Source organism: Sphaeramia orbicularis, chromosome 6, assembly GCF_902148855.1.
Source record: "Sphaeramia orbicularis chromosome 6, fSphaOr1.1, whole genome shotgun sequence".
NCBI classification, from domain to species: domain Eukaryota; kingdom Metazoa; phylum Chordata; class Actinopteri; order Kurtiformes; family Apogonidae; genus Sphaeramia; species Sphaeramia orbicularis.
Genome location: NC_043962.1, coordinates 31,659,044 through 31,684,283, shown reverse-complemented (window position 1 = coordinate 31,684,283; position 25,240 = coordinate 31,659,044). Strand labels below are relative to the sequence as shown.

The 25,240-nt window shown below is 38.7% G+C and overlaps 1 protein-coding gene across 4 annotated transcripts in view; it reads right to left on the bottom strand.

Annotated features, from left to right (window-relative positions):
- The window catches only part of ptprz1a (protein tyrosine phosphatase receptor type Z1a), a 117,875-nt gene extending 93,643 nt beyond the window's left edge, over nucleotides 1-24,232 (bottom strand). For all 4 annotated transcript variants that reach the window (XM_030137607.1, XM_030137608.1, XM_030137609.1 and 1 more), the window contains exon 1: nucleotides 23,948-24,232. In XM_030137607.1, coding sequence (XP_029993467.1) covers nucleotides 23,948-24,008 — 61 coding nt within the window. In that variant the 5' untranslated portion in view covers nucleotides 24,009-24,232. The remainder of the gene's footprint in view (nucleotides 1-23,947) is intronic.
- Nucleotides 24,233-25,240: the final 1,008 nt, after the last annotated feature.

The window sequence follows — 25,240 nt, the reverse complement described above, 5'->3', positions numbered from 1 at the left end:
ACCACTGTACCATGGAATCACTGTATCCACTGTGTCGCCCTATCATTAATATCATGCTTGGAAAAAAAAAAAAAGTTTTTTGATTTGAGAGAGCAGTAAAGAGCAAAGTTTCCAAACAAGCTTTACTATAAATCCACATTTGGGGAAACAGAGTTTGACCCTGGTAAAGTGCAGATTGCAGAATGTGATTCATCAGAGTGCTCCTGCCAGCTCTATATACAGCAGATCCTCTGAAACAACCTAGAAAGCCACAATAAGACCACCAAAAGGAAATCAAAGTGCCTTGATACAGGCTGCAGGCATTAGACAAATGAAACCTAAAAATCCCTCTACACTGAAACACAGGGGAAGACGAGCTGTAGAAAACTAAACTCATCAGCCCAACAGAGGCCTCAAGGTTTAGGTTCCTCTCATCGATCAGCAGCTCTCATCTCCCTCTTTTAACTATAAATGGCAAAGAACAAAAAGCCATGGATTATCTGCAGGCTGAGTCCATCAACCCTAAAAGGAGGCAGAAACATAAAAGAAGTGGAGCTGCTGTGAGGACGAGTTCACATGAAGCAAACATGCACACAGGAATGAATCAGACTTTACTGAAATATATCCTCTGTGCTACTAGTTTACTATCACCATGTTCTCTCAGCCTAAGTACATACAGTATGCTTTGGACATACTGAATAAAATAACACTGGAAATTAAAAAGAGAATGTAGGATCTATGTATTCAGACATTAATAAGTGTCCAAACGTAAACAGACGCCTCTTTTACAAGCCTCAATCAGCAGGGAGCCATATATCTGACCTTGATTCAGTTCATTATGCACAGAGCTGTTATTTAGTGCTCATGATTAAAAGTGTGCTGAGTCTGCTGCTGCTGGAAGCCATAACTAAAGCACTTAAACACTGAAGAAAACTTAGAAATGCACTTTTTCCCTTAGAATGTTCTGCAGGTACAATATGTTTTCTTGTATTACAAGATGGGTGTACTTAAGGGGTCATATTTTGCTAAACCCACTTTTATTAGTCTTTGGTAAATTTATGTGTGTATTTAGACCCTAATAGTTCATAAAGTTTGAATTTGAACCCTCCAGGTGCTGCAAAACTATCTTTATATTCATTTTGGCAAAAATCGAGTGGATTTCTGCAAGCCATTTTAATTCCTTCTTAATTTGTCTATAACTAGTTACGTCACGACATTTGCACATATAAGGTCAAGACTTATGACGAACATTTTTCCGTGTATGACATAGTATTTTGTCAGCAGCAGCGGTAGTAGTCCATACTGAAAATATGTCCTAACTTTGAGCCAATTACCTAAAATGTTCAGTTGTTGGTTGAACAGGACAGAGCAGCACAGCCAACAACCTGGAGGGGGTGGGGCATGAAGTCGCTCATTTGCATTTAAAGGGCCAGCACTCAAAACAACCTTTCTGGTGTCATTACTCAGAAATAGGGTTGAAGGTGGACCTGTGGAGTTTAATTAATGAAGAATTCAGAACCAAGCATAGCATTTACAGTTTATGTAGACCACAGGGAAATGTTTTAAAATGCATAATTCCATTTAAAAAAGCTAAATATCACTCCTTTAACATTTATGTGTTGCATAGGAGTTGCCATCCAATATTCATTCTTAAATCCCCATAAGTCATGTTTCAATCTGTAATATGTGATAGACAACAACCTCTACAGGCCTTGTTGTGTCCAAAAAGTATTGAAACATTCGTCTGAAGATAAGAGGATTCACATATGTCTAATTTTGTCAAATTGAGTAATGGTATCTGAAAAATTTGGGATGCACTTCAGCCGCATATATGCCTATTGAAAATGAACGAATTTTAGTCCAATGCAAATGTATCAAAGAATCATATATGTGTACTACTGAACATTAACATGTGTTTCATGGAGCAAAAGATATGATAACAAGGCTATTTTTAAAATATAAGGAGTAGAAAGTACAGATAATTGCATGAAAATATAAGGAGTAGAAGTAAAAAGTCAGATGAAAAAGAATTATCCCAGTAAAGTATAGATAACCAAAATTATCTATTTATTTGTATTTGTACTTCGTTATTTGACACTTCTGCAAAGTGTTCATTTGTTGGTGGTTTTGGTAGATGTAAGTGTATTCTGGGATGCTACTTTAAGAACATAATATTTTACCACTAAGAAGGATCTTTTCCCAAAACTGTACTGTAGAGTAGGAGATTTGTTTTCCTTTTAATCACCATTAAGTTAAGTGGTGTTGTTCTAAGTGCTGTTTGGTTGTAATGCTCACTGTCCATACACTTTGTCCATCAACACACCTCTTACATGTTGTTAAGATGGCACCACCCACACAAAAAAACAGGTTATAAAGCAACATTGTGGGTGCTCAGTGTTTATCTACAGCTCAGAGAGACGATGGAAACTTTAGACAGCAGATCCATTATTCATCTACTCCCCCCTGAGACGGATCATTTGTTTCTAACCACAGATACAGGTCACACAAGAGTACACGCACACACACAGTGACACACACACACACACACACACACACACACACACACACAGCTGTCAGTGTCAGAGAGCTGTTATCACAGTCCAGTGCACTGAAGCTGGTGTTGGAAGATGCAGACCAGAAACATAATACTGCAGTTAAAAGTTATAGCATGACCACACACTCCGGACCTCTATAGCTGTCTGAAAAACACACACCACCAACAGTTATACAGACAAAGAAGCACTAATCCTTATTTAATCTTCATTTTTTATTTAGATATGGTCATGTTTTAACAGTTGTGAGTCAGCTGAATAAGATAGCAGTTTACATTTGTACTGGAGTAAGGTCCATAATAGATTTTTTTTTTTTTTTTTTTTTTGCACCAACTTCCTTTCAATGACAGTCTTACCTCCTGTTTTTGCATAACTATGGTGTGAGACACATTATCATTACCACTTCTAGATAAAAATGGTACCTCCTATAGAGCATAGAGCTCTTGAGGTACATCCCATGTGTGTTCTGATATTAGAAATGAAGGATAAGACAGAAGCATTCAGACTCAATAACTATCCAAGACTGAGGATCTACGCTTATCTGAGGTTGAGAGGAACCAGCTTGTCCTCTTCGGTAAAAACACCTGCTGCTGCCAGGAATGATCTATGACCATAATATCTGGATTAGCTGTGAATGCTTCAGCACCTGGAAATGGGAGAGAAAAAAATCTCATCTCCATTATCCCTGGTGGCTGTAATGTGGAAGAAACTTAAAAACCCAAGAAAATGACAATGAAGAAGGTGAATGAAGAAAATAGTCACTTTTCCATTGGACATATGTGCAAAACTTTACTGATATTTACTAAATATCGAAAAAACAGAAGTGCGTAATGTCATTTTTTTCCATTAAATCACAAATGCGATGATTTGTTTATTTATTATCACAAGATGACACGAGAAGTCATTCCATAAACATGGCGACAAATGTAAATATGTTGATTTACATATATATTCATTATTATTATTATATATTACCCCTCTATCTCATGCTAAATTAAAAAATGATTTGGTTTCCTGGTGTGTTCACACATACCAGGCCATGTTGCTTTTAAAACTCTTCTTCTTCGTTTGTTGTAACGTTCATCAACATCCATTTTTTTTCTTATTCATGTGACTCTAGTTGCAGAAAAAGGTCTTTCCATTGCAGTTTTGTGAGATATACCAATTGCGCTACACAAGACAAAACACCTCTTGCCAGCGCAAAAACTTTTAATCGAAAAATGAGAGTTTTGGTGAAATTATCGTTTTTCCATTAGGTAAAATTTTTTTGCGCAAGTTATAGTCGCACAATTTGAGGGTCAATGGAAAAGTGACTAGTGACAATTCTCAGGAAAATTGTGCAGCCACAATCTGTTATTTGATCACAGTGGATAATAGAGATATGGACATCAGTGGATTTTAAGTGAATCCGAGTGCTAATATTATTATATGAAAGATGGCAGATATATATATATATATATATATATATATATATATATATATATATATATATATATATACACACTGAATATATATATATATATATATATATATATATATATATATATATATATATATATATATATATATATATATATATATATATATATATATATATATATATATATATATATATATATATATACACACTGAACAAAAATATAAATGCACGACTTTTGTTTTTGCTCCCATTTTTCATGAGCTGAACTGAAAGATCTAAAACTTTTTCTATGTACACACAAGGCCTATTTCTCTCAAATATTGTTCATAAATTTGTCTAAATCTGTGTTAGTGAGCACTTCTTCTTTGTCCTTTGCTGAGATAATCCATCCACCTCACAGGTGTGGCATATCAAGATGCTGATTAGACAGCAGGATTATTGCACAGGTGTGACTTAGGCTGGCCACAATAAAGGCCACTCTAAAATGTGCACTTTTACTGTATTGGGTGGTCCAGGGGGGTCAGAAAACCAGTCAGTATTTGGTGTGACCACCATTTTCCTCACACAGTCTTCTTCATGAATTCTCTGAAACAGCTTTGGAGATGGCTTATGGTAGAGAAATGAACATTCAATTCACAGGCAAAAGCTCTGGTGAAGATTCCTGAAGTCAGCATGCCAATTTCATATTCCCTCAAAACTTGTGACATCTGTGGTATTGTGCTGTGTGATAAAACTGCACATTTTAGAGTGGCTTTTTATTGTGGCCAGCCTAAGGCACACCTGTGCAAAAATCGTGCTGTCTAATCAGCATCTTGATATGCCACACCTGTGAGGTGGATGGATTATCTCAGCAAAGAAGAAGTGTTCACTAACACAAATTTAGACAGATTTGTGAAATATATTTGAGAGAAATAAACCTTGTGTGTACACAGAAAAAGTTTTAGATCTTTCAGTTCAGCTCATGAAAAATGGGAGCAAAAACAAAAGTCGTGCATTTATATTTTTGTTCAGTATATATATTAACCCATAAAGACCCATACAGCTACTGGCAACCAAAATTACCATCTGCTATAAAATATTTAATAACTTCTGCACTACTAACTCTATCAATGAATTGAAATAATTTGGGTAAAATACAGTTTGTCATCTTTTCATGGTCATCAGATATGATCCATTTGGACGTTCAAAGGCTTTGTTGTGAACATGGAAATACCAACATCTTCTACAACATTGATTCACCAGTAAAACCCATAGAGTTTGATAAATGACAGTGGATGGAGACACTTGTTTTATGTTCAGTTATTGATAGATTTGACTGAAAAAGTCCCTTTCCTCAGTTTTTGATAGAATGACCTTCAACTTTAAAGAACATCTACATGATCAGTAAATTAAATATAGGAAAATACTTGATTTTCATTAAAAAAAAACACAAATACAGAGGATAATATTATAATAAATGGTGATAAATCACTTAAGAAAGGTTAAATATGGAGAACAATTCATTTGGGAACTGCCATAAAAGGAGCATTGGGTCTTCATGGGTTAATCTAGGAAGCTTGTAACAGTATCTCTAAAACAAAGCACTCCCTTTTATCGTCTAAACATTTTACTAGGGGCAAAAAGCAACAGTTTGTTGTCTGTTGTGGGTCTAATCTGTCTAAAACCAAAGCAGCTTTGGAAACGACATAAAATGAACAACTTCACATCCAGATTTTACACAATCGGCTCCAGTCGACTGCAAATGTCGTCTCAGCTTTCTGTCTTTGTTGTGTTTACTCGGGTTCTCAGTGCTGACGCAGGCTGCCCCATCAACACCTATTCAACCTCTAAATGTCTGCTGGGTACCTGCCCATCGCTCGCTCAGTGCCAGTCTCTGCCGTCGCTGCATCAAACCGCTTCCTCCCAGTTCATCAGCCCGACCGACGGGCTCCAAACATCCGAGATGTTTAAACAAAGAGAACCGGCTCACAGAGACTTGTTTACAGGAAGACGAAGATTTACAGGGAAATTAAGAACCAGACGGCTCAAAAGCAGCAATCTGAGTGACGTCTTATTTATTTAACCTTCACTTATAGCTATGCCAGGCTCAGCGCGGCACATTGGATTTAATCAGACATCAAAGCATCAGAGTGTTTATAACAGCAGAGGGGTGAGCGTGGCCCTCTGCAATTAAGGGAAAGATAATTAAAGCACAGTACAGTATATAGATCAGGTTACTCAGTTTATAATTTTGAATATCATATTATCTACAACCGGAAAACTGATCCTAAAAAATAGTGTTGGACAGAAGTTCCTATTCACATATATTAAACGTGCAGTGCTCAATAGCTTTTTGGTGTTATTGAGTAAAAAATCCACAATTAACTATCAGCATACTGTAATTCATTTACTATGACAGGAAACAACTGGCTGTAGAAAATCTACCCCTTGACATAGACTTATCCTTGGTGTTTTCAGACAGGTAGGAGGGTGAAATATTTGATGGCTGTAATTACCAATTGGATGTAATTACCAGTCACTGATCAGATTAAGTCAGATGTGATTCACACAGATGCATGGAAAAGTGTCTTTTCCACAGCAGAGGGTGAAATGAATGGTGTCAGTTCTTCTATATTTCCAAGCAATCTATTTAAAAGCAATCTGCACCCGAGACCGGAAGTGACCTAATCACCATACCAGCCTCGGATCCGCGCTGCACGGGCTCACCTTATAGAACAAACCATTCAGTGATATATCAGGGACAATGAAGGTTGCTCTTTTTCTCTTTGCCTCAAACAGGCTAGCAGATAGAAAAGTATTGCCTGTATTGCCGCCATTGTAGACAAATGAACAGAACAGTTGCTCGGTTGATGACGTAAGGGTTTGTCACTTCTGTGTTTGTTGGATAGCTATAGAATTCCTCCCACACCACCACCTATTGTTTTGGCCCTCTAATAACCACTCAATCTTGGGCGCGGGCTGAGGTACTTTCTTGTGAAGGCAACATCTGCGAGAAAGGTGTGATCGTATCCAGGTACAGCACAGATCTGGATACCCAGTCTGAAAATGCCCTAAAATGTTTTATTCAATAAGCATCCAACTCACTTGGCGAGACAGCTGTCAGTCACACTTGTCAGTCAAAGCCCAAACAGCAGGCATTAATGTTACTCTCAAAGGACTAAGATATTATTATTAGGGCATTTTTTTTATAAAAGGACCACTGACATTAATTAAAGGGTCTAACACCAGAATGACTTCTAGAAAATTGTCGTTGACTTAACATTTCCAGGGAGAGGTTCCAAGTCTATGGAGGCCAGTGTAACATAGTTTAGCTAATGTATTTCCACAGGCCATAGCTTCATTGTGCGGTATTTTGGTAGCTGTATTGGTTCAGTAGCGCCCTCTCTAAGGAGCAGTCAGTAAATGCAACTGGAAGACCTGACAGTCAGTTTGTGAAAGTTTATGGGGAGGGTTGCCAGTACAGCTTTGCCTAGAAATGTGGTGTATTTGTAATTTTAGGTTTACTATATGAGCACGGTGCCCATGGGTACGTGGTAGCCCTCAGGAACCACAAGTCGCCCGCAAGGCATGTTCTAAAAATAGCACTAGTCACCATGGAGCTAGGTCTAAAAATTACATTTAATTGTGTTGCTGTTCTTTTTGACTCAATCCTTGCAATTATGCAGAATTGAAAATGACAATATTGAATGTAAAATGTTACAACTAAATATATTTTATTCATATATGAACACTACACTTGTCTGGGGTCAAAGTTCAAACCTCTATCTTACTCTTTACCAGTACTAACATGTGGGTGCAGCTATGATGGGGAGCCAGATGCAGTTTTTAGACCAAAAAGTAATAACCTGGCAGAAAAGGGAAAGAGCACTGTACAACAATTGGGAGGATTGTCTCGTGTGAGGCAGAGTGTGGCGATTCAATGTGGAGAAACACTTGTATGCTGCATAACAGACGGTGTTTAGTACAAACAGGACATAATGCACAAAAATATAACAAAATGAACTGAATTATGAGAATCTTAATCAGGAGTTTTTTTGCTGAGTGTTTTTATTCCTCTTTAGGCATGAAGAAAAAAAAAAAAAAAGCAATGCCTTTGAATTTTTTTATGAACCTTTTTTTCAGGAAGTTACAGAAATATCCACTGAGCTGGACACCATGTGTTTAATTTTAGAAGTAAAAAAACAAGAATTTACTGATATACTGTGTGAAAACTATGAAATGAAAACATATTTAATGCTGCTAATCTTATGTTTTCTCACATTTTAACATACTGTAATAGTAGTTATTACTCACTTCATGGAGATAATATAAAAAAAAAAAAAATTGTTTGAAAAAACCCCAAAACGTGTTACTGCAGATCAGGTTTATTTAGAACAGCAAAGTTACAGTAATGGTATGGGATAATACATAAGTGTCCACTGTGTTGGAACTAAAACAATAAAATCCATGAATATACAAGAGAACAGCATTCTAACAGCTGTCCACTGTAGTGACCACTATGTATGAAAGGGTCAAATAGATCTGTTTCCTGCCACAGGAAATCAGGAAATCATTGTTAGTCTCATGACAGTCTCTTCACATATGAACATTACTATTATTGTTATTATTTTTAATTTTATTATTTAAGGTGATCCATGCAACTTATTACTATTATTCTACACATTTGAAAGTTGCAGAGGTAACACCATCATAATTTTCCCTTCAGTTTGTTCAGAGTTGAAGATGTCTCTGTAGCTTCAACATGACTAGACTTGTTGTGGTTTTTGCATCTTTTTGTACTTAGTTTACTTTACTTTACTTAACTACTTTACTAGTTTTTTAACCTTCCATGAGGTGAAATATTGGTTGGTTGGTGATGTGCATCATATCATATCATATGCAATGAGAGATGCAGTCCACTGAACCATTTTACATAAAACTAGATGTTAAAGACACAGATACTAAAGAAAGTAGAAGGGGCAGGACTTTGCTCTTCTATTGGGTTTAAGTGTAACACCATTATAGCAGGCTGCCTAAGCGGTGCAGGGTGTTTTACAAGGTGTTTTCTTTGCAATAGAAATGTCAGAATATGTCTTTTTTGCCAATTCTTTTACACATTTATTTTCAGGAAGAACTTAACTTTCAATATCTGGCCATTAATTATCATTATCATAAATAATAAATGCATAAAAACAGTGTGTTTTAGTAAAAAGAAAAAAAAGGACTTCAAGTTTTTAGCATATTTATTGTCAGAAACAACTATATATGTCTGTAACAAAACTTTCTGAGATTGCAGAAATAATCTTTTAACTATTTTACATCTGCTCAAACATGCTTTTTGGTCTTGAACATTCAGTATCTATAGTGTAGCCTGATATTTTTTGTTATTTCCAGATGTTTTTTTAGCCTGTGTGGAAGTCTCTGAAACAGTTCCTTTCCACTTGTAATAGAGTTCCACATTCCTAGTGTTAAGTGTAATATACTGTCACAAAGCTCAGGATCTAAGCTTTCTGATATTGATTAATTTTGTGGGTAGCGTAAATGCTCAAGGAGTTACACTATTTTGAATACTGTAAAGTGCAAAATGTAGCACTGGAGAGGCTGCCGTCATCGAAGGGTAAAAAATAAATAAATCTTCCCTCAGTTGCTAGGTCAGTTTTTTCATGGTACCCTAGTGATAACCCTGGTGGCCATGTAATTGTGTAGTACACTATGTGAGTATGTTATATAATACTGTAGCATGTCATGTGCAGTATTTTCATGACCAGTGGGTGATCCCAGACTTGGCCAGTGTCAATCAACTCGTCACGAAGTGTGATCCAGAACAACTGGTCCGACCAAAATCTATTTAAGTTGTTTTTAAGTTTATCCTCTCAGAATGGAGCCTTTGGAGGGCATCCCACCAGTTGGGAACCTCGGCTCCACTGAAAACCTGAACAGCAGTGAAAAGCAGCGAGTTTCCTTCTTCACCCAGATTCCCTCTTGTATGAAGCGTCTGTTCCAAGCCGAGCTGTTTTGGTTCCAGCAGACGTGTTTCTAATCTAATCGTACACACAGTGACGAAACAGTTTGTCAGAGGTGCAAAGAAAAGCTCCTCTAACAGAAAAACGACTTAATTAAACACTGGAGCTGAATGGACAGAGGAGGGTGCCAACACTGTATCCCACAGGAAAGACAATAAGAGAGGAAGTCCATCAGTGTGCATGTAAAACCCTCCTGTTATGTTATAATGATTAGGGAATTTCATTTACTCCTCAGCTCAGGCTTTTGATGACAAACAGGTTATTCATGATGTTTCTTGCAAGGTCTTGTAGCCCACTTAAAGGACTTTTTATTGAAATTAATTTTAGGACTAATGTGGCATTCAAGTCATGTAGGACTTTTGAGCTGCCAAGTAGGGAAAACAGGCAGTAAACAGTGAACAAATCCACCGATTCTAAGCCAGTTTGAGCCCAAAATGCAAAGCAGAAATGAAAATAGCATTTGAAATTGCATCTTATAAATTTACACTAACAGATAAATGGGTAATTCTGTAAAAAATAAATTAATTAATTTAAAAAAACAACCTCACAGAGGCTGGCCAAACCATTAAGTATGTATGAATAATATAACATCTTTACATTTATATAGATCTGCAATAAATATTAGCTGATGAAAAGGTTATTTGAGGACATTCAATAAAAAATATACCAAAAGTACACGCAGGATCAAATAAAATTGCACAAGCACACACTTAATCTTATGACTCTCTTGTTCTGGCCAGCCGTTTATTGTCTATTTTCCAATGATAGATACATTCTTGCATCAGTAGCCTACATTGTTGAATTCCCCATGGATGCCGAGTGTCAGTGGGTTGTCTATGAGGCAGCACCGAGCTGTTTTTTTCACTGCAGGAAAGCATGGTGGTCATTGGCTAAATGCATAAAATCATCCCACCCAGAAGCCTTCCACGGACGTTCAGCATCTCTGGGGGTGAATGGGTCAGTCAGTAGTCGGGATAGGACTCAAGAATCGGTTCTTTTTGAGAACTGGTTCCCAGTAAGTCAGTTTCTTGGAATCGTTGGCCTGCCTGCTTAACGATTCTGCTCATCATTTCCGCCTTTGTTGCATATACATGATGATGTCATGTGTACGCTGCATTATTTTGCTTTAGAGCGTAGTCAACATGGCGTCAAGGCAGAAACACTCCTAAGTTTGGCTATATTTCATGCAAAAAGATGACACCAGGGCCAGTTGTAAAACTTGCAAAGCTTCCATTTCTTCAAAGGGGGGAAATCCCTCCAACATGCTCAAACATTTGTCCACACAGCACACAATTTATCTGCAGGAATATCAAGTGTTGGATACACTACTTAGCAATGCTTGTGAATCTAGCAGCAGAGAAAACACCAGGGCGTCAACCCGGTTCGGTGGGGGCAACAAACGTCCTGCCCCCTCAAATAAAAGTTTCCAAAGGTAGGGAAAAGGAAAATGATGTGCACAACAGCGGGAAACATCGGAATTAGTAAAGTATCTTAAGTTTCACTTTCACTTTGTACAGTAGGTAGCATGGTGTGGACCCCCCCGCCCCCAGTCCCATGTGGATATCGGTGGAAGAGAGGTCATTTTCCAAAGTGCCATGACTACATCAGCTGAAGAGATAAAGGGTCATACACCTGCAAGTGTGTATTGCTGTGGTTTTGTGGTACAATTGAAGCACAACAGCCTCAATAAAGCATTCCTTTTATTTTTAATTGCTTTGCTATAATACGACAAGTTTAATGATGGAGCCGTAAGATGAGCTTCCCCTGTTTTAAAGACCAGCCGCCGCCACTGGTTTTCATTGTGTATTTTGTGTTTTCAAGCTCCTTAAAAATGAGTGCATTTGTCTATTAAAGGTCACTCAGGTCCAATAACATTTGTCCTCTCCACATAAAACAGCGTCCCTCTGTCCACAAAACCTTCACCTGTCCTCGCAGCAAGTAGTCCCGCCTCCTCACGCTCCATCATCTGCAGGTCACAGCAGGAGCAGCGAATCTGCAGCCAAATACTAATTGCTTTTTCACCTGCATGAACCCGTCATGCTGCTTCAGTCGAACATCATCAGCACAATCAGCCGCTCATTAGCAGCCAGACATTTGTGATGGTGCCTTGGGGATGCGGGACTATTTTGAGGAATGACCTAAATGAAATGAGGCGGGACACACAGAGGAAAAATGGATTTTACACTTTGTCCTGTTTTAACCTTGACACACTTCTGCTGGATTTTCCCCACGAACGGAGTACACTCATGACAATAGACGGCTCCATTTCATTAAATTTATCCTCAAAATGAGACACGTTTAATAAAATAAGGTGCTATTTTCATCACTATCAGTTATTTCAATATTCTGCCACATGTGCTTTAATTGTTACATGCTGATCATTTTGCATTTATGAGTATTTTATTAATAACGAGGGATGATTTGTATTGTTGAGCCTTATACAGGGTTCCTACACATTTTTCAAGGTCAAATTTAAGCACTTTTAAGGGTCATTTTCAAAATTTTCCAGCCCAGGCAGCACCTTATCACTGGGGTAAAATACATATCTACAGGAATACATATACTCATGATTTTTTTTTTTCACTTTTTATCACAATGATGTACACTGTATTATGCTATAAACATCTAACATTATGTTTCATAAAAGAAACAAGTTTAGAAATTCAAGGAGAAGACAAAGTTGTGTCCCAAGAAAAAAGGGAAGTCACCTGGCGTTCTTCAGACACATTCTCACTTAGACAAAGATTAAGATAAAAATGTACCTGGAGTCGACCTGAGAGCACCTGCTAATTTTCCTTTTTTGACATAAACTTTTATTTTTTAAAATGTTTCACCTCTCAGTAAGTAACTTTAGCTTGGCATCTAGCCTGACAGAGTTAATATTAAAATAAATAAATCACATCGCAGAGTTATAATTGCAAGCACTTTCAAGCACTTAAACAAAAATTCAAGCCATTTTCAGACCTTGAAAACACAACATTGAAATTCAAGCATTTTCAAGGACCCGTACACACCCCGACTTATACAGTTTCAACAACTAACTTGAAAGTAGAGATTTTATTTAACTGTATTTTAATGAATTTGTTACGGAATTTAAAGAGGTTTAGTTCTTCCTGATTAAAAATGGTTGCACATGAGAAAAAGCTTAACTTGCAGAGAGGATATTAGTCTGACAATAACAAAAAATATATAAAATAAATGAAAAATGGCTGATGGTTTATGTTGATATTTGTCATTTCAACTTCGATTAAGAGCAGACGAGAAGGTGCGATCGAAATTTCTTTCTCTGTCTGGTCAAAGTCAGACTAGATGTCAGATTTTCACACCTTAAATCTAGTTACACTGGACTCTGGTTCAGTTCTGGTTCAATATGGTGAACACAGTAATCAAAATCAAATGTAAAAAAAAAAAAAAAAAAAAAAAAAAAAAACAGGAGGAAAAGAGGCGGTGGTCTCCATCAGACCCCCAAATTAGGATGACTTTATTTGTGATGAAAATGAGACCCGACCAGCTGTCCTCTGTAAGTTTGACCTGGTTACTGCCCAGTTTTACACCAGAAACCTGACGTACAGTATGATTTGTTCCATGTGCAAGAATACAATTTCCCGTTACTCATATTTTTCAATCATTTAGAGCAGTTAATGGAATTTAAAGGCAGTTAACCCTCAAAGACCCAACCACATCTACTGATCTAAAATGTTTAATAACTGTTGAACCACTAATCCCGTAAATACATTTAAATAATTCATGTAAAATTAAGTTTGTCAGCTTTTCAGCAGCATCAGATGTCTTTTTCAGATGCATCCATAGGCGCTATAGTGAATGTGGAAACACTGTCATCTTCAGTAGCATTGGTTCACTGGTAAAGCCCATGTAGTTTGACAAATGACAGTGGATGGAGACACTTGTTTTTATGTACAATTAATATGTTTTCTTTGTTTTCATATAAAAACCTTTGAATTCACGGAGCTTTTAACACCTACATGGTCAGTATATTAAATATAGCTGAAAAAATCTAAGTGATGAGGTAATGGTTATATGTAGAGAGAAATTAATTTGGACATCACCACAAAAAATTGCTCCAGGTCTTTATGGGTTAATATAAACATGTTACATTTGTTTTAGTGATTTTGAATATAAGTTTCATTTTTGATTTTATACATACACGTTTTTATCAAACAATCAATCAGCTATCAATACCACACAGGCTAATAGTAGCCCATAGTAGCTTGCAAGACTGTTTAAATTTAAGCTATTTTAAAAAACTAAAACGCTCTGAGCTTTTGAGAATTTATGCATGGCTGCAGCCTCAATTTATTTGCTGCTTTATCATTTATATTGTAACTGTCTCTACTTCGCAGATGCTTTTTTCCAAAGTGCCTTACAGGGGAAAACCAATCAAATTAATCAATCAATCAAATTTTATTTACTGATATACTGAGTGAAAACTGTGAAATATTTATTCTATTTTTCTTATTATTATTTTCACTCACGGCTTCACACAACATTCACACTTCATTGTCCATACTATATGCACTGAATGACAATGATGTTGAACTGCGGTAACCTTTTAATATCCACTTTTTTGGGGGGTTATTCAGCCTCATTTGAAATACAGCATATCGTTGCTGTCGGGTAGAAACCTTGTAAGTCTATTTTTGGTCTTTTTTTGTTGTTGTCATAAAACACATCTATTGGTCAGTCTTCATGTTGGCCTGACGGTTTTAGAAATACTTAACCAATGAAAAGTGTTGAAAATCTCTCATGACTACATCTGTTAACTCTATTAATTTACTTAGAATATACATCGCTTTTCCAGTTTCCTGAAAAATAACCGTTTTGGACATAAGAGGTTTCCGCCCGACAGCAACGATATTCTTACTTCTTTCTTTAACATGTGACTGAAACACAACAAAATAATCTAGAGCAGATTGGGAAATGACAGACAGCATCTGTGGCAGGTGTACTTTGCATTCTGGGATGCAGGCACCAGATAATGTAAACAGTAGCTTCTAATAGCAGCAGTAGCATTTAGAGAATGTAAGTCCAAAATACAAGACCTTCATATTTTATTTATCATCTTCTTCCCACCTCAGTCACATCAATCAAAATAAGCGGTCAGTGAACACTCTTGCATCATTTGTAGCGATGCATTTTGTTTTGGTTTTTGCTTTATTCTTTGTGAACTAAAATTGAAATAAAGGGGAAAACTCTGCCTGATGCACTCATCAAAAAAGTCCATCTGGAGACAGTGAAGTCAAACCTGAAACAAAAATCAAAAACTCTCTGTAGCAATGAAGAAACCTGCACATTCACATCACCTACAGTGACTATAACAACTTCAGGTTTTCACTGAGTCAATGACACATCATTTAGTATCGCTATAAGAATGAATTTTACATCTTTGCCTCTGTTTTATCATGTACCATTAACAGTCTAATAATAAACTGGATTTGTTTTCCTTTAATTACCACACGGTGAACTGGAGCAGAACATTAGCATGGCTATACACAGTAAAGACACATCTGAGGCACAGACTGCACATCTGGCAGTTATCATCACCGGTTTGATTTGCAGTCATTTTCAGTTGCATTGACTGACGATGTCACATCATGTCATACCTGCTTCCACTTAGATTTAACTGCTGTAATTTTCTGGTACTTAAAAGTTTAACCTTTCACACCTTCTCACGCCTCTCCCTCATCCACAGTCAGGTGAGACAATACGACCTGCGGCTTCACTCTGCAGATGAACCAGTCTGACCAGGATGAGGACAGATTCTGCCTCTGGGCTCTGGAAACATCTGTGCGTGATGCTGCAGATCAAACTGACAGCTGACCTCTGCAGATCCTCACTGTACCTGCACCACAGACACCTATGAAGCCCTCAGAGACTGCTCCAACATCAGTTTTATTTAAATTATTCAATGTCAGAGTAGTGAGTAATATACTTTAAATAGCAGGCATAGTGAGATGATTCTCTCCTCATCTTCATCAGCACCATCCATGTATAATTTAGAGCACTGTGAAAATCTGCATACAAAGCATTATAAGCAGCACAAGACTTTAACCGCCAGAAATTAAGAACAATGCACAATACTCATAGATCAGACCCACAACCTCAGCTTTAGCCTAGTAGCACTTTAACCCACAATCCATAAGTGGAAACCCATTACAGAGCATGTTTGGAGGACAGAGGGATGATCATCACGCAATGTGACAATCATAAACCTGATCAAATAAGCTCATTAGCAGCATAACACGCAGCACACCACCACGCACATGTGGTTTGGGAATGTTCTATAATGTACAAGCAGATGTCTGACAACTCATGTGCACATGTCCTCCTCAGTGAGAACTCACCACATTTCGCACTTTGCAACACAGAGAGCACACAGACAGGACCTTCTTTGTTAATGGTCGTCAATGGAGATAATGCTTTGTCTACAAAACTTTGCTGGAGAATATTATCACTGAAATGGAAATGATCTCACAAAATTCACAAAAAAAATCTCACAAAAAAACGTAAATACAAGGAAAAAGGAAGCTTAATAAGTGAGTGTCGGGCCTAAACCTGTATTTAAAGCTGAAATTTGCAGATTTTCCTTCATTCAGTGACGACTTTGTACTGTAACAATATGTTTTTTTTTCATTGCAGTGATTTGGACTTATTTAGAAAGACTTTAGAAAGTGCTGGCACAAGTTTTGAACAAGAAATATATTGACAATGGTGGTTTTTTTTGGGTTTTTTTATAGCGACTAAAAATGTATTGCACCGAAAATAATGGTTTCAGCTTGTCTTTACAGACAGAGAGGAATCTCCAGAAACATGTTCATCTTAAGAGGAGCAGAGGAAAAAGTATCAGGTTTGACAGATTGTACTGAGTATAGAGATGTTCCTGGATATAGAGACATTCCTGGATATAGAGACAGGTGGATCGCAACAGCTTTAAAGTTTAAAAGATTTCAGGGGCTTTAAACTTCCTTGTTGTGTCTTGTTTCAGCCCTCTTCTCTTCTTCTTATTTCTTTGGGGTCCTGACAGAATACTGTTCAGCTTTGACCCCTGCTACTGTTAGCTTGTAATGTCGCTGATCGAGGAATTTAAGCTCATTCTCCTGCTGAACTCAATTGAAGCTGATCTGGATAAGAGGATCAGACTAATGCCTGAAATGTAAATGTAAATGTTCTGTAAATACTTGAAAAGCCTCATCGAGGCCCATCCAATCCTTTTGTGCATGCTAACATCTGCCTAAAGCGTCTTCACATTCACCTGCTTAGATCCCCTCCACAGGCTGGTGAATGGGGAAGAAAAGAAGTGAATCAACCCTTTTACCAAAGAGGACTTTGACCGACCCGCGTCTTCCACGCAGGCCTTTTATCGCTGGCCTTTTTTTCTGCATCACTTTTTAGGATTTCACATTGAGCGGTTTGAGAGACCATCGAGCATCCAGGACGAAGGACAGACCACACACTCGCAGGCAGCTGAAGAGTGGAGGACAAATCAAATGGCTCTCCACCAGCTACTCTACGGGGGCTCCACTTGTTCTATACTGCAATGCGCTCTGGTGTAAGGGCCCCTCCTTTTCAGAAGCACCATGGGCCACCCGGATCTGCCCCGTCATCCATTACAGCGTCCAGAGTGGCAGTGGGCAATGAGGAGGGGGATGGGGAGGAGAAGGGGTGGGTGATGGAGGTGGCAGAACGCCAGCAGGACACCAGCAGAGACAAGATGGTTGGCTAACCCCCACCCACCCAAAAAAGAAAACACCCTAGCCCTCATCATTCACCCACCCAAGAACCAGAGGGGAGACAAATGAGGAGGAGGAGGAGGATTAAAAAAACCTTAAGGGGGACAAGGAGGAGTATAGGGGACAGACAGTAGAAGGATGAAGGCATGAGGCTCAAAAAGGGGGAGAAATGTGGGACAACAGGGAAACAGAAGATGTGCAGGAGTAGAGAAAATGAGAGATTAAGAGCTGGGGGGAAAAAGGGGTAAAAGAGGAGGACGGAAAAAAGGATAAACAAGACCGAAGAGGAAGAATTTTTTAGAAAGGCTCTGGCCTCGAGGAAACACACTGAAAAAAAAAAAAATCTCAATTTTAATGTGCCATGTCTAAAAATCCTAGTCCGTTAAGAGAATGTATTGGATTTTTTTTTTTTACTATATCCAGTAAATATCCAGAATATTTTCATTTGGTAAAACAGTTCAACCAAGTACATTTTGAAACATTAAAAGAAGATTTAGAAAAGTCATGCAAAGTCTGGTAATGATAACACATTAAACATCTTCTATAATTAAGCAAAATCTTACTGGTTTATGGAGTACCCCATTATATTTGGTTAAAGCTTCTATTCTACTTCGATTCTATTATTCTATTCTACTTCTATTCTAGTATTCTATTCTACTTCAATTCTATTATTCTATTCTACTTGTCAATAATGTTGTGAAAAATACATTATATTTGTTCAGATGCTGGAAAGCAAGTGGTGTCACTGCTTGTGTAAAAGAAGTTCTAATTTAATTATGTGAGGTGAATAAATGCAGATTTTATTCATCTTTTTTTAAGTTTATTTATTAAAATCAGATCACTTTATTTAGAGTTGATGTAAAATGAATGGAATTTCTAAGAAGAAAGATTTAATTTAAGTTAAACAAATATTGCCATGTAACCATAGCTCCAATGTTGCAAGATGATGCAAGATTTTAACACATTTTGTTATTATTAATTTTACATACTAGAACTATGCATGACATGACATATCTATATCTACATATCAATATCTACTTTTTAGAGGTTTAAACACTGAACAAAGTCAACTATAATCTCAACATGCAAATTATCAATCAAAATGGATCAATAAAGTGTCCTGTCTTCGCCCATAGGTTACTGGGTTAGGCTCTGGTATCCCCGCCACTCCTATGAGGAATAAGCAGTTCACAAAACGAATGGATGGATGATAAATACAGCATCAGAAAACACAGCATTAAGATATTCAGGTTCATCAACAATTTCTCCACTACTACATCTAGAACTGTGATAATTCCAGAGCTGTAATTTCAAATTTCCTGTAAACTACACAGACTGAAGGCCAAGAGCAGCAGAGGTGAGTTTGTTAACCTCTGTAAAATCAGAAAAGTGATTTTGTATGTGAAAGAATCTAGGATTACATCAACACACTAAGGCCATGTCCACATGAAACTGCATCTTTTTCTTTATCGTTTTCAAAAAAGTGCTCCGTAAACACAGTCGTTTCAGGAAATATCTGCGTCCACATGAAACCACTGAAAACCACTGAAAATGATGCAGTACAAATGCCAGTCCTTTATGTGGCGTTGTAATGTTGTAATGCTCTCGCAAAATACAGAGAAGAAGACGTGGAGCGTGCGCATAAAGCTTGCACGCTGTATACAAACCATAGGCTACAGAAGAAGAAGAACAACAACTCTCGGCTGTAGATCCAAGAGCATGCAGTGAATATTGTTAGCTATGGCTGTTTGTTGCTCATTGTAATGAAAGAGTAGTAGAAGATTTTCATTCAACATTTCCAATAAGATCAATAGCTGTTGTAGCACGAGCACTACTCTTATAGTCCACTATTATTGTTGTTGTTGGGAGGTGACGTCTTGCTTCCGGGGTGAAAGGTTAGAGAAGTGGGGCTATGATGTCATCGTTTTATAAAAGTTAAAAAGTTAAGTTAGAAGACACAAAACCGGCATTTCCAAATTTATGCACTCTGGGACCGGTTTCAAAAAGGCCTATCCGATACAAAACTTTTGCAGATACGACCAAAACTGTCTTTGTATGAACAGGAACTAAAAGTATGAAAGGGAACATTTCAGAGCTCACTTGATCAACTTTTAATTATTAAAACTACTTCTCAAACAGGAGGTGGAAGTGTCATCTAATAAGCGTAACAGTGTTTAAAGTTTTGCCAACTGAATCTGATTATTAGGATGGAAGTATTTTTTTACAGTGTTATGAGGGTAAAGGAGGTCTGAGAACAGACGGGGACACAGAGTGAAATGGGGGGTGGGATGGTGTGTAACGAGGCTGGGGGTGTTAACGAAGACTAATGAAGGCAGGAGTGCTGCTTAACCTGCGCTCCATCGCTCTGTGAGACCTCCAACCTCGAGGTGTTGGAGGAGGAATGTGTATGTCTGTTTGTTACTCCCCCACTCCCCACCCCTGATACCCCCTCCACCCTCCACCTTACACTGCGCTCCCACACTTCAGCTCCAGCTTCACAGTGTGACGGCGTCCTCTCCTTCTCGCCGCCGCTGCCACTGGGACAAATCACAGTGCCATCGTGCGTCACGCTTTAATGCTCCCCCCTCTGAAACCCACCCCTCACCCCCTTCTTTTCTCTAGCTCTGCCGCTCTGCACCCCACCCCACCCCTCAGTCTACCCACTTACACCTCCCTTCCTTCTGTAGTTGCCCTCTTTCCTACTGTTACAAAACAAATCTCCCCTCTGACAGCATAATTCACCGGGCCGAGCCCAAGGAGGCGGCGAAGGATGGTCAGGCCTCCTCAGCTGACCTCCGAGGAGGCCCCGGCTGGTTGTTTCCCCACGTAACCCCGGCCTCCTTTCAGTCGAGGGCCAGCAAAGAGAAAAAGAGGGGCGACTCAAACCGGTGGCCCCTGTGTATGCCTGAGTGAATGCCGTTGAGCCTAATACCCACTAATCTGGTCATCAAATACCCCTACGACTGGAAATCTGTTTTTTTTTTCCCCACAGACGACCAACGAGTGGGCAGTGAAACACCACTGCAGCCAGATTTGACTGAATGAAGGAAGCCAAATCAGCCTGATAAGTAGTCAAAACTGGCACAGGCATCACACATAAAAGTCACACTGACTCTAAAAATATATGATAGTGTGTTAGGACAGAATTTTCACAAACGAGCAGGCTAAAGGTGTGCACCATTGTGACTCTACCTGTTACTAAGCTTCCACATTACAAGTTTCCTGTTGATTGTATCAGAATTTTGGTGAAAATGTCATAGGTGTATCACTCAAATGGTACAAAACACAGCATAAATTATAACAAATTCAAATTTGTGCCACCCACATGAAGAAAAAGAAGAGTAACTGGGCAGAAAACTTCTCAATCTGGCAACACTGAGTGGAACACTGATAGACTGGCAACTATTTTGAAAACTTTTTTTTTTTTTCAGTTGCTGAAATTTTAACTTTTTTCTATGGTGTGATTAAAATATCTGTGGATATATCTTTGGAGTGTTGCTTGTTGGATGAAAAAAAAAAAAAAATCACCTATGACATTATTTTGGCTTTTTTTTTTTTCTCGCAATTTTTTGTAGAGAAAGGTAAAGACTTTCAGTCAGGTTTGACTCTGACTGAGGTCGGTGGGCATCACATCCACATCCAACCCCTGCATGAGTCTGACTGACAGACTGTCTGACTGAGACGGCCATCTGTCAGCAGACTCCCTGTTAGACAACATGAGGCCAGAGCCTTCATGAGCCCAGGCGAAGAGCAGGGCACGACTGGCACTGCCCATTCACAAATATCTTTTGGGAGGACAGATGGTGCTGAGTTTCTCCTCATGTGTCTTTTCTTCCACCATCAACCATTCCTGCACTGCCTCCTCAGCGAGCTGGCACCTCCTTTGTGCCCCGACATTTCATCAAAGCTTCATTTAAAAATGAAAAGGGAGGAGGTGTGAAGCAGCCCGGAGGCTTTCTGCAGGTACCGAACCGGCCAGCACACATCCAGGCTCTCTGGCCCGGCCACAAAAGGTTTCACATCCCTTTAGCTAAAGCTGGCTCTGGCCAGATTCTCCCCCTAATCTTTGTTTCCCAAAAGATTCAACCAAGCAGATCGATGTCCTCTCTGGCAGGCTGAGGCTGCACCGTTCGGCTGGGTAAGAGCTGGAAACCCATCCCACAGCACCGAATTTTTATTCATTTCCAAATGACTTCCTAAAGATCCCCAACTCTACAGGACGCACCAGTGGGTTAGTAAACGCATGTGGGATGAAAACCTCACCATATAATGAATCCTATATGTCAGGACTGAAGTGAGAGGAAGATGTTTAAAATGATGCTTCATCTAATACAAGATGAATAAGCTGTGTCCTGGGTTAGAATATTAGTAAAGCTTCACTAGAACTTCAACCTTGAAGGGCAGAGCAGAGAAAAAAACAAACAAAAACACTGCAATCAACAGTCCCTCACATCCCAGACACCATGAGACATCTGCAAGAAATTCTGAAAGATCAACATGAGCACCCAGAGAAACCCAGGAAGGGTTGTGCAGACTGGAGGTATCCACACATGGATTCATCTACTCCACCCCCCTGAAAATATGTCCTTACATGCATACATATTTTCCTGTATTTAGTATGCACCCATACACACGCATGTTGGGTATCATGGAACCTAACCAACACCAAAACACCCCTGTTGTATCTACACATCTCTCAGAAGAAAAAAAAACACAATTACCCAAGATGCAGCTTTCTTCATTAGGATAAAATCAGTTTAGTAGTATATTAGTGGAATATCCTGGAGGCAGGATTTTAAATGAGGCTAAAGTTAGGACTATGTGCACAGCATGTCGAAACTAGAGAGGCTGTCATTTTGGGGAGCTAAACTGTCCTCAGTTGTACATTACATACAATGCACTATGGGAAACTTTAGAGCACTGATAGCTGTTATTAGATGTCTGGACAGGATTATAATCTTATTTAACAGACTATCAAGCGAAACATTTTATATAGCTGCTAATTTGCTTTAGTTCCATTTAAACTGTAAATTCATTCAAGGAAAACTATGCTCAGCTGCTAATATTTAACCATTTCAATAGAATTCAGTTTCAGGAACAACATGAAAAATGTTTTACACTTTACTTTGAAAAGTAAAATCAACATATTAAACATCACAACTATTTACACACATCTGTGAAGTACAAGTCAAAGGAAGCAGGGGGTGATCAATGAAGGTCAAAAACACAAGTATACTGGCTTCTGACTGGCCGGAAGGTTGCATCACCACAGAGACACTCAACATGAGTGTTACCTTTCTGGCCAAAAGCAAACCGCTACCTGGAACTGCTGCTTATGCCTTTTTAAAACCTGTGCCTCTTCATTTTTGTGAGCAGACATGTCCAAACAGTAACCACTCAAACCTGAAACAAGCAGTTTTAATTTTCTTTTTTCTTTTTTTTTTTTTTTTACAGCAGACAGACAAGTTTCCAAACACAGGGAGAGGATTTCAACACTTAAACACCACAATAAGCATCTCAGAGATGCTCATTAAGGGAGATTAAGGTGAACTTCACCTCCTCATCCAAAAATGCTCCTTGTGTTTTGGTTTCATATAAATAAAGAACTCTCTGTGTTGTCTTTTTTTGCAGTGATAGCATCATTCTGTAGAGCATTATGGGATTACTATAATGCTGTTGTTGTCGCTAGATATGGAGCCTGTGACACTCTTAATAAGCCAGTCAGACTACCGTGTCCAAACTTCTCTTTTCATGCTTGACAGCTCCGGTTTGGAGCTGATATGTGACGCCCTGCGCCTCTCAACGTTTTAATCTGCGATCCCACAGACCCGCCACTCAAGCATCGATTATCAGCAGAAAACACCGACAGCAGTTGAAGCGTATGACACAGTGGCTCAGCTTTACAAAGGTTTGCGTTTTTGCGCTGGTGTTCTGTAACGTTTCCAAAGACGCGCTCCAAATTACGCAGCGTAAATTCAGCACCGAGGGTAAACCCCAGTGCTATGTTTCGATTTCCGTCAAAAATCATTGTAATTCACAAATAGTACGAGGTTTCACTAGGTTTGATTTAGGCAGAGTTGGCTCCTCAATATGCTGCGCAATCACCTTAAAGTTTGCGCAACTTAAAAACCATGCGGTCATTGTTAAAAAAAAAAAAAAAAAAAAAAAAAAAAAAATCCAAACACTTGACAATATTTCAGTGTTTGGTTCACGTGAGGACAAAACATGAGTGACAGCATGCCCTACCTTGTGGGGAAATGAGGATGAAGTGCAGCGCCAGGAGCAGCCAGCAGCCTGTGGTCTCCATGATAGGGAGGAAAAATCTCTCAGATGCGGTAAATAAATAAATCAAGTGTTGTTTATTTGGGGAGGGGGAGCAGGTCCCGGTCTGTCGGCAGCCCTCACAGCTCCATGCTGCTCCGCTCCTGCCTGCCTGCCTGCCTGTCGGTCGGTCAGTTGAGGTCTTGTTGTGTTTGTGCGTCGTACAGATCCAGGTCCCGGTGCGCCGCTCCGCTCCGTCCTCTGTCCTCCACACCGACTGACTGACTGAAGAGGAGCCGCCAGACTGAGGCTGTGCGCCGCCCACAGCCCGCAGACACACCGGCCTCACTTCCTCCACCATCACAGGTCATACAACAGCGACATTAAACATGATTATTTTTGACATTTATATTGTATTATATTGATTTATTCTTTGGAGAAATGATAACAAAGACAGTCGATATAAAAAATGATGAAAAGAGGAAAAAGAAGAAAAAAAATCAAATGGAAATAATAAAGATATAGCTGTGGAAAAAAAAGGAAGAAGGGACGGATAAAAAAAAAAATACAATAGGAGAGAGGAATAAAATAAGAAAAATAAAAGAGCAATAGCTTTTTTAAAATTCATTTAATGAAAGTTTAAATGGATAAAGTCCTGTTGGTCTCCACTATAAATGATCCAAATGTTTATACTGACATAGAAAATTCAAATTCTCTTCAGTGGTGATCTTACAGCTCACTTATTTTAGACTAGTTATTATCATACCCTATTCAGTGAAAAGTTATAGAACTCTGTGAAAGTATATTTGTAAGAATTTGATCAATGGAGAATATCGATGCCCAGAGTTTCTGCTTTAAAATCTGGTGTTGTCTCTGCTCCATCAGCCCCAGAGGGAAGCGAAGCAGCAGGGAGCCATTAACACAACCTTTAAAGAGTAATGGAGTGAAGCAGCACAGAGAACTGTTTTTTTGTTTTTAAGTGTGTGTGGTGGAGTTCACAGGGCCGTCACCTTCATGACCTCTGAGACGCTGCCACCTCAGACTGAAATAGAGACCAAAACATCAGCAGTGACCCAGAAATCACAATTCACTCTGGGAACAACTCCATGTGTGTGTGTGTGTGTGTGTGTGTGTGTGTGTGTGTGTGTGTGTGTGTGTGTGTGGTTCATTTTCATCTCTATTGAAACCTGAATTACTGACATCACTTCCTGTCTGGCCTCTGTGCTATTCACACCCAATACAATCTCTCACTGAAGATTATTTTGATAGGAAAAAGAA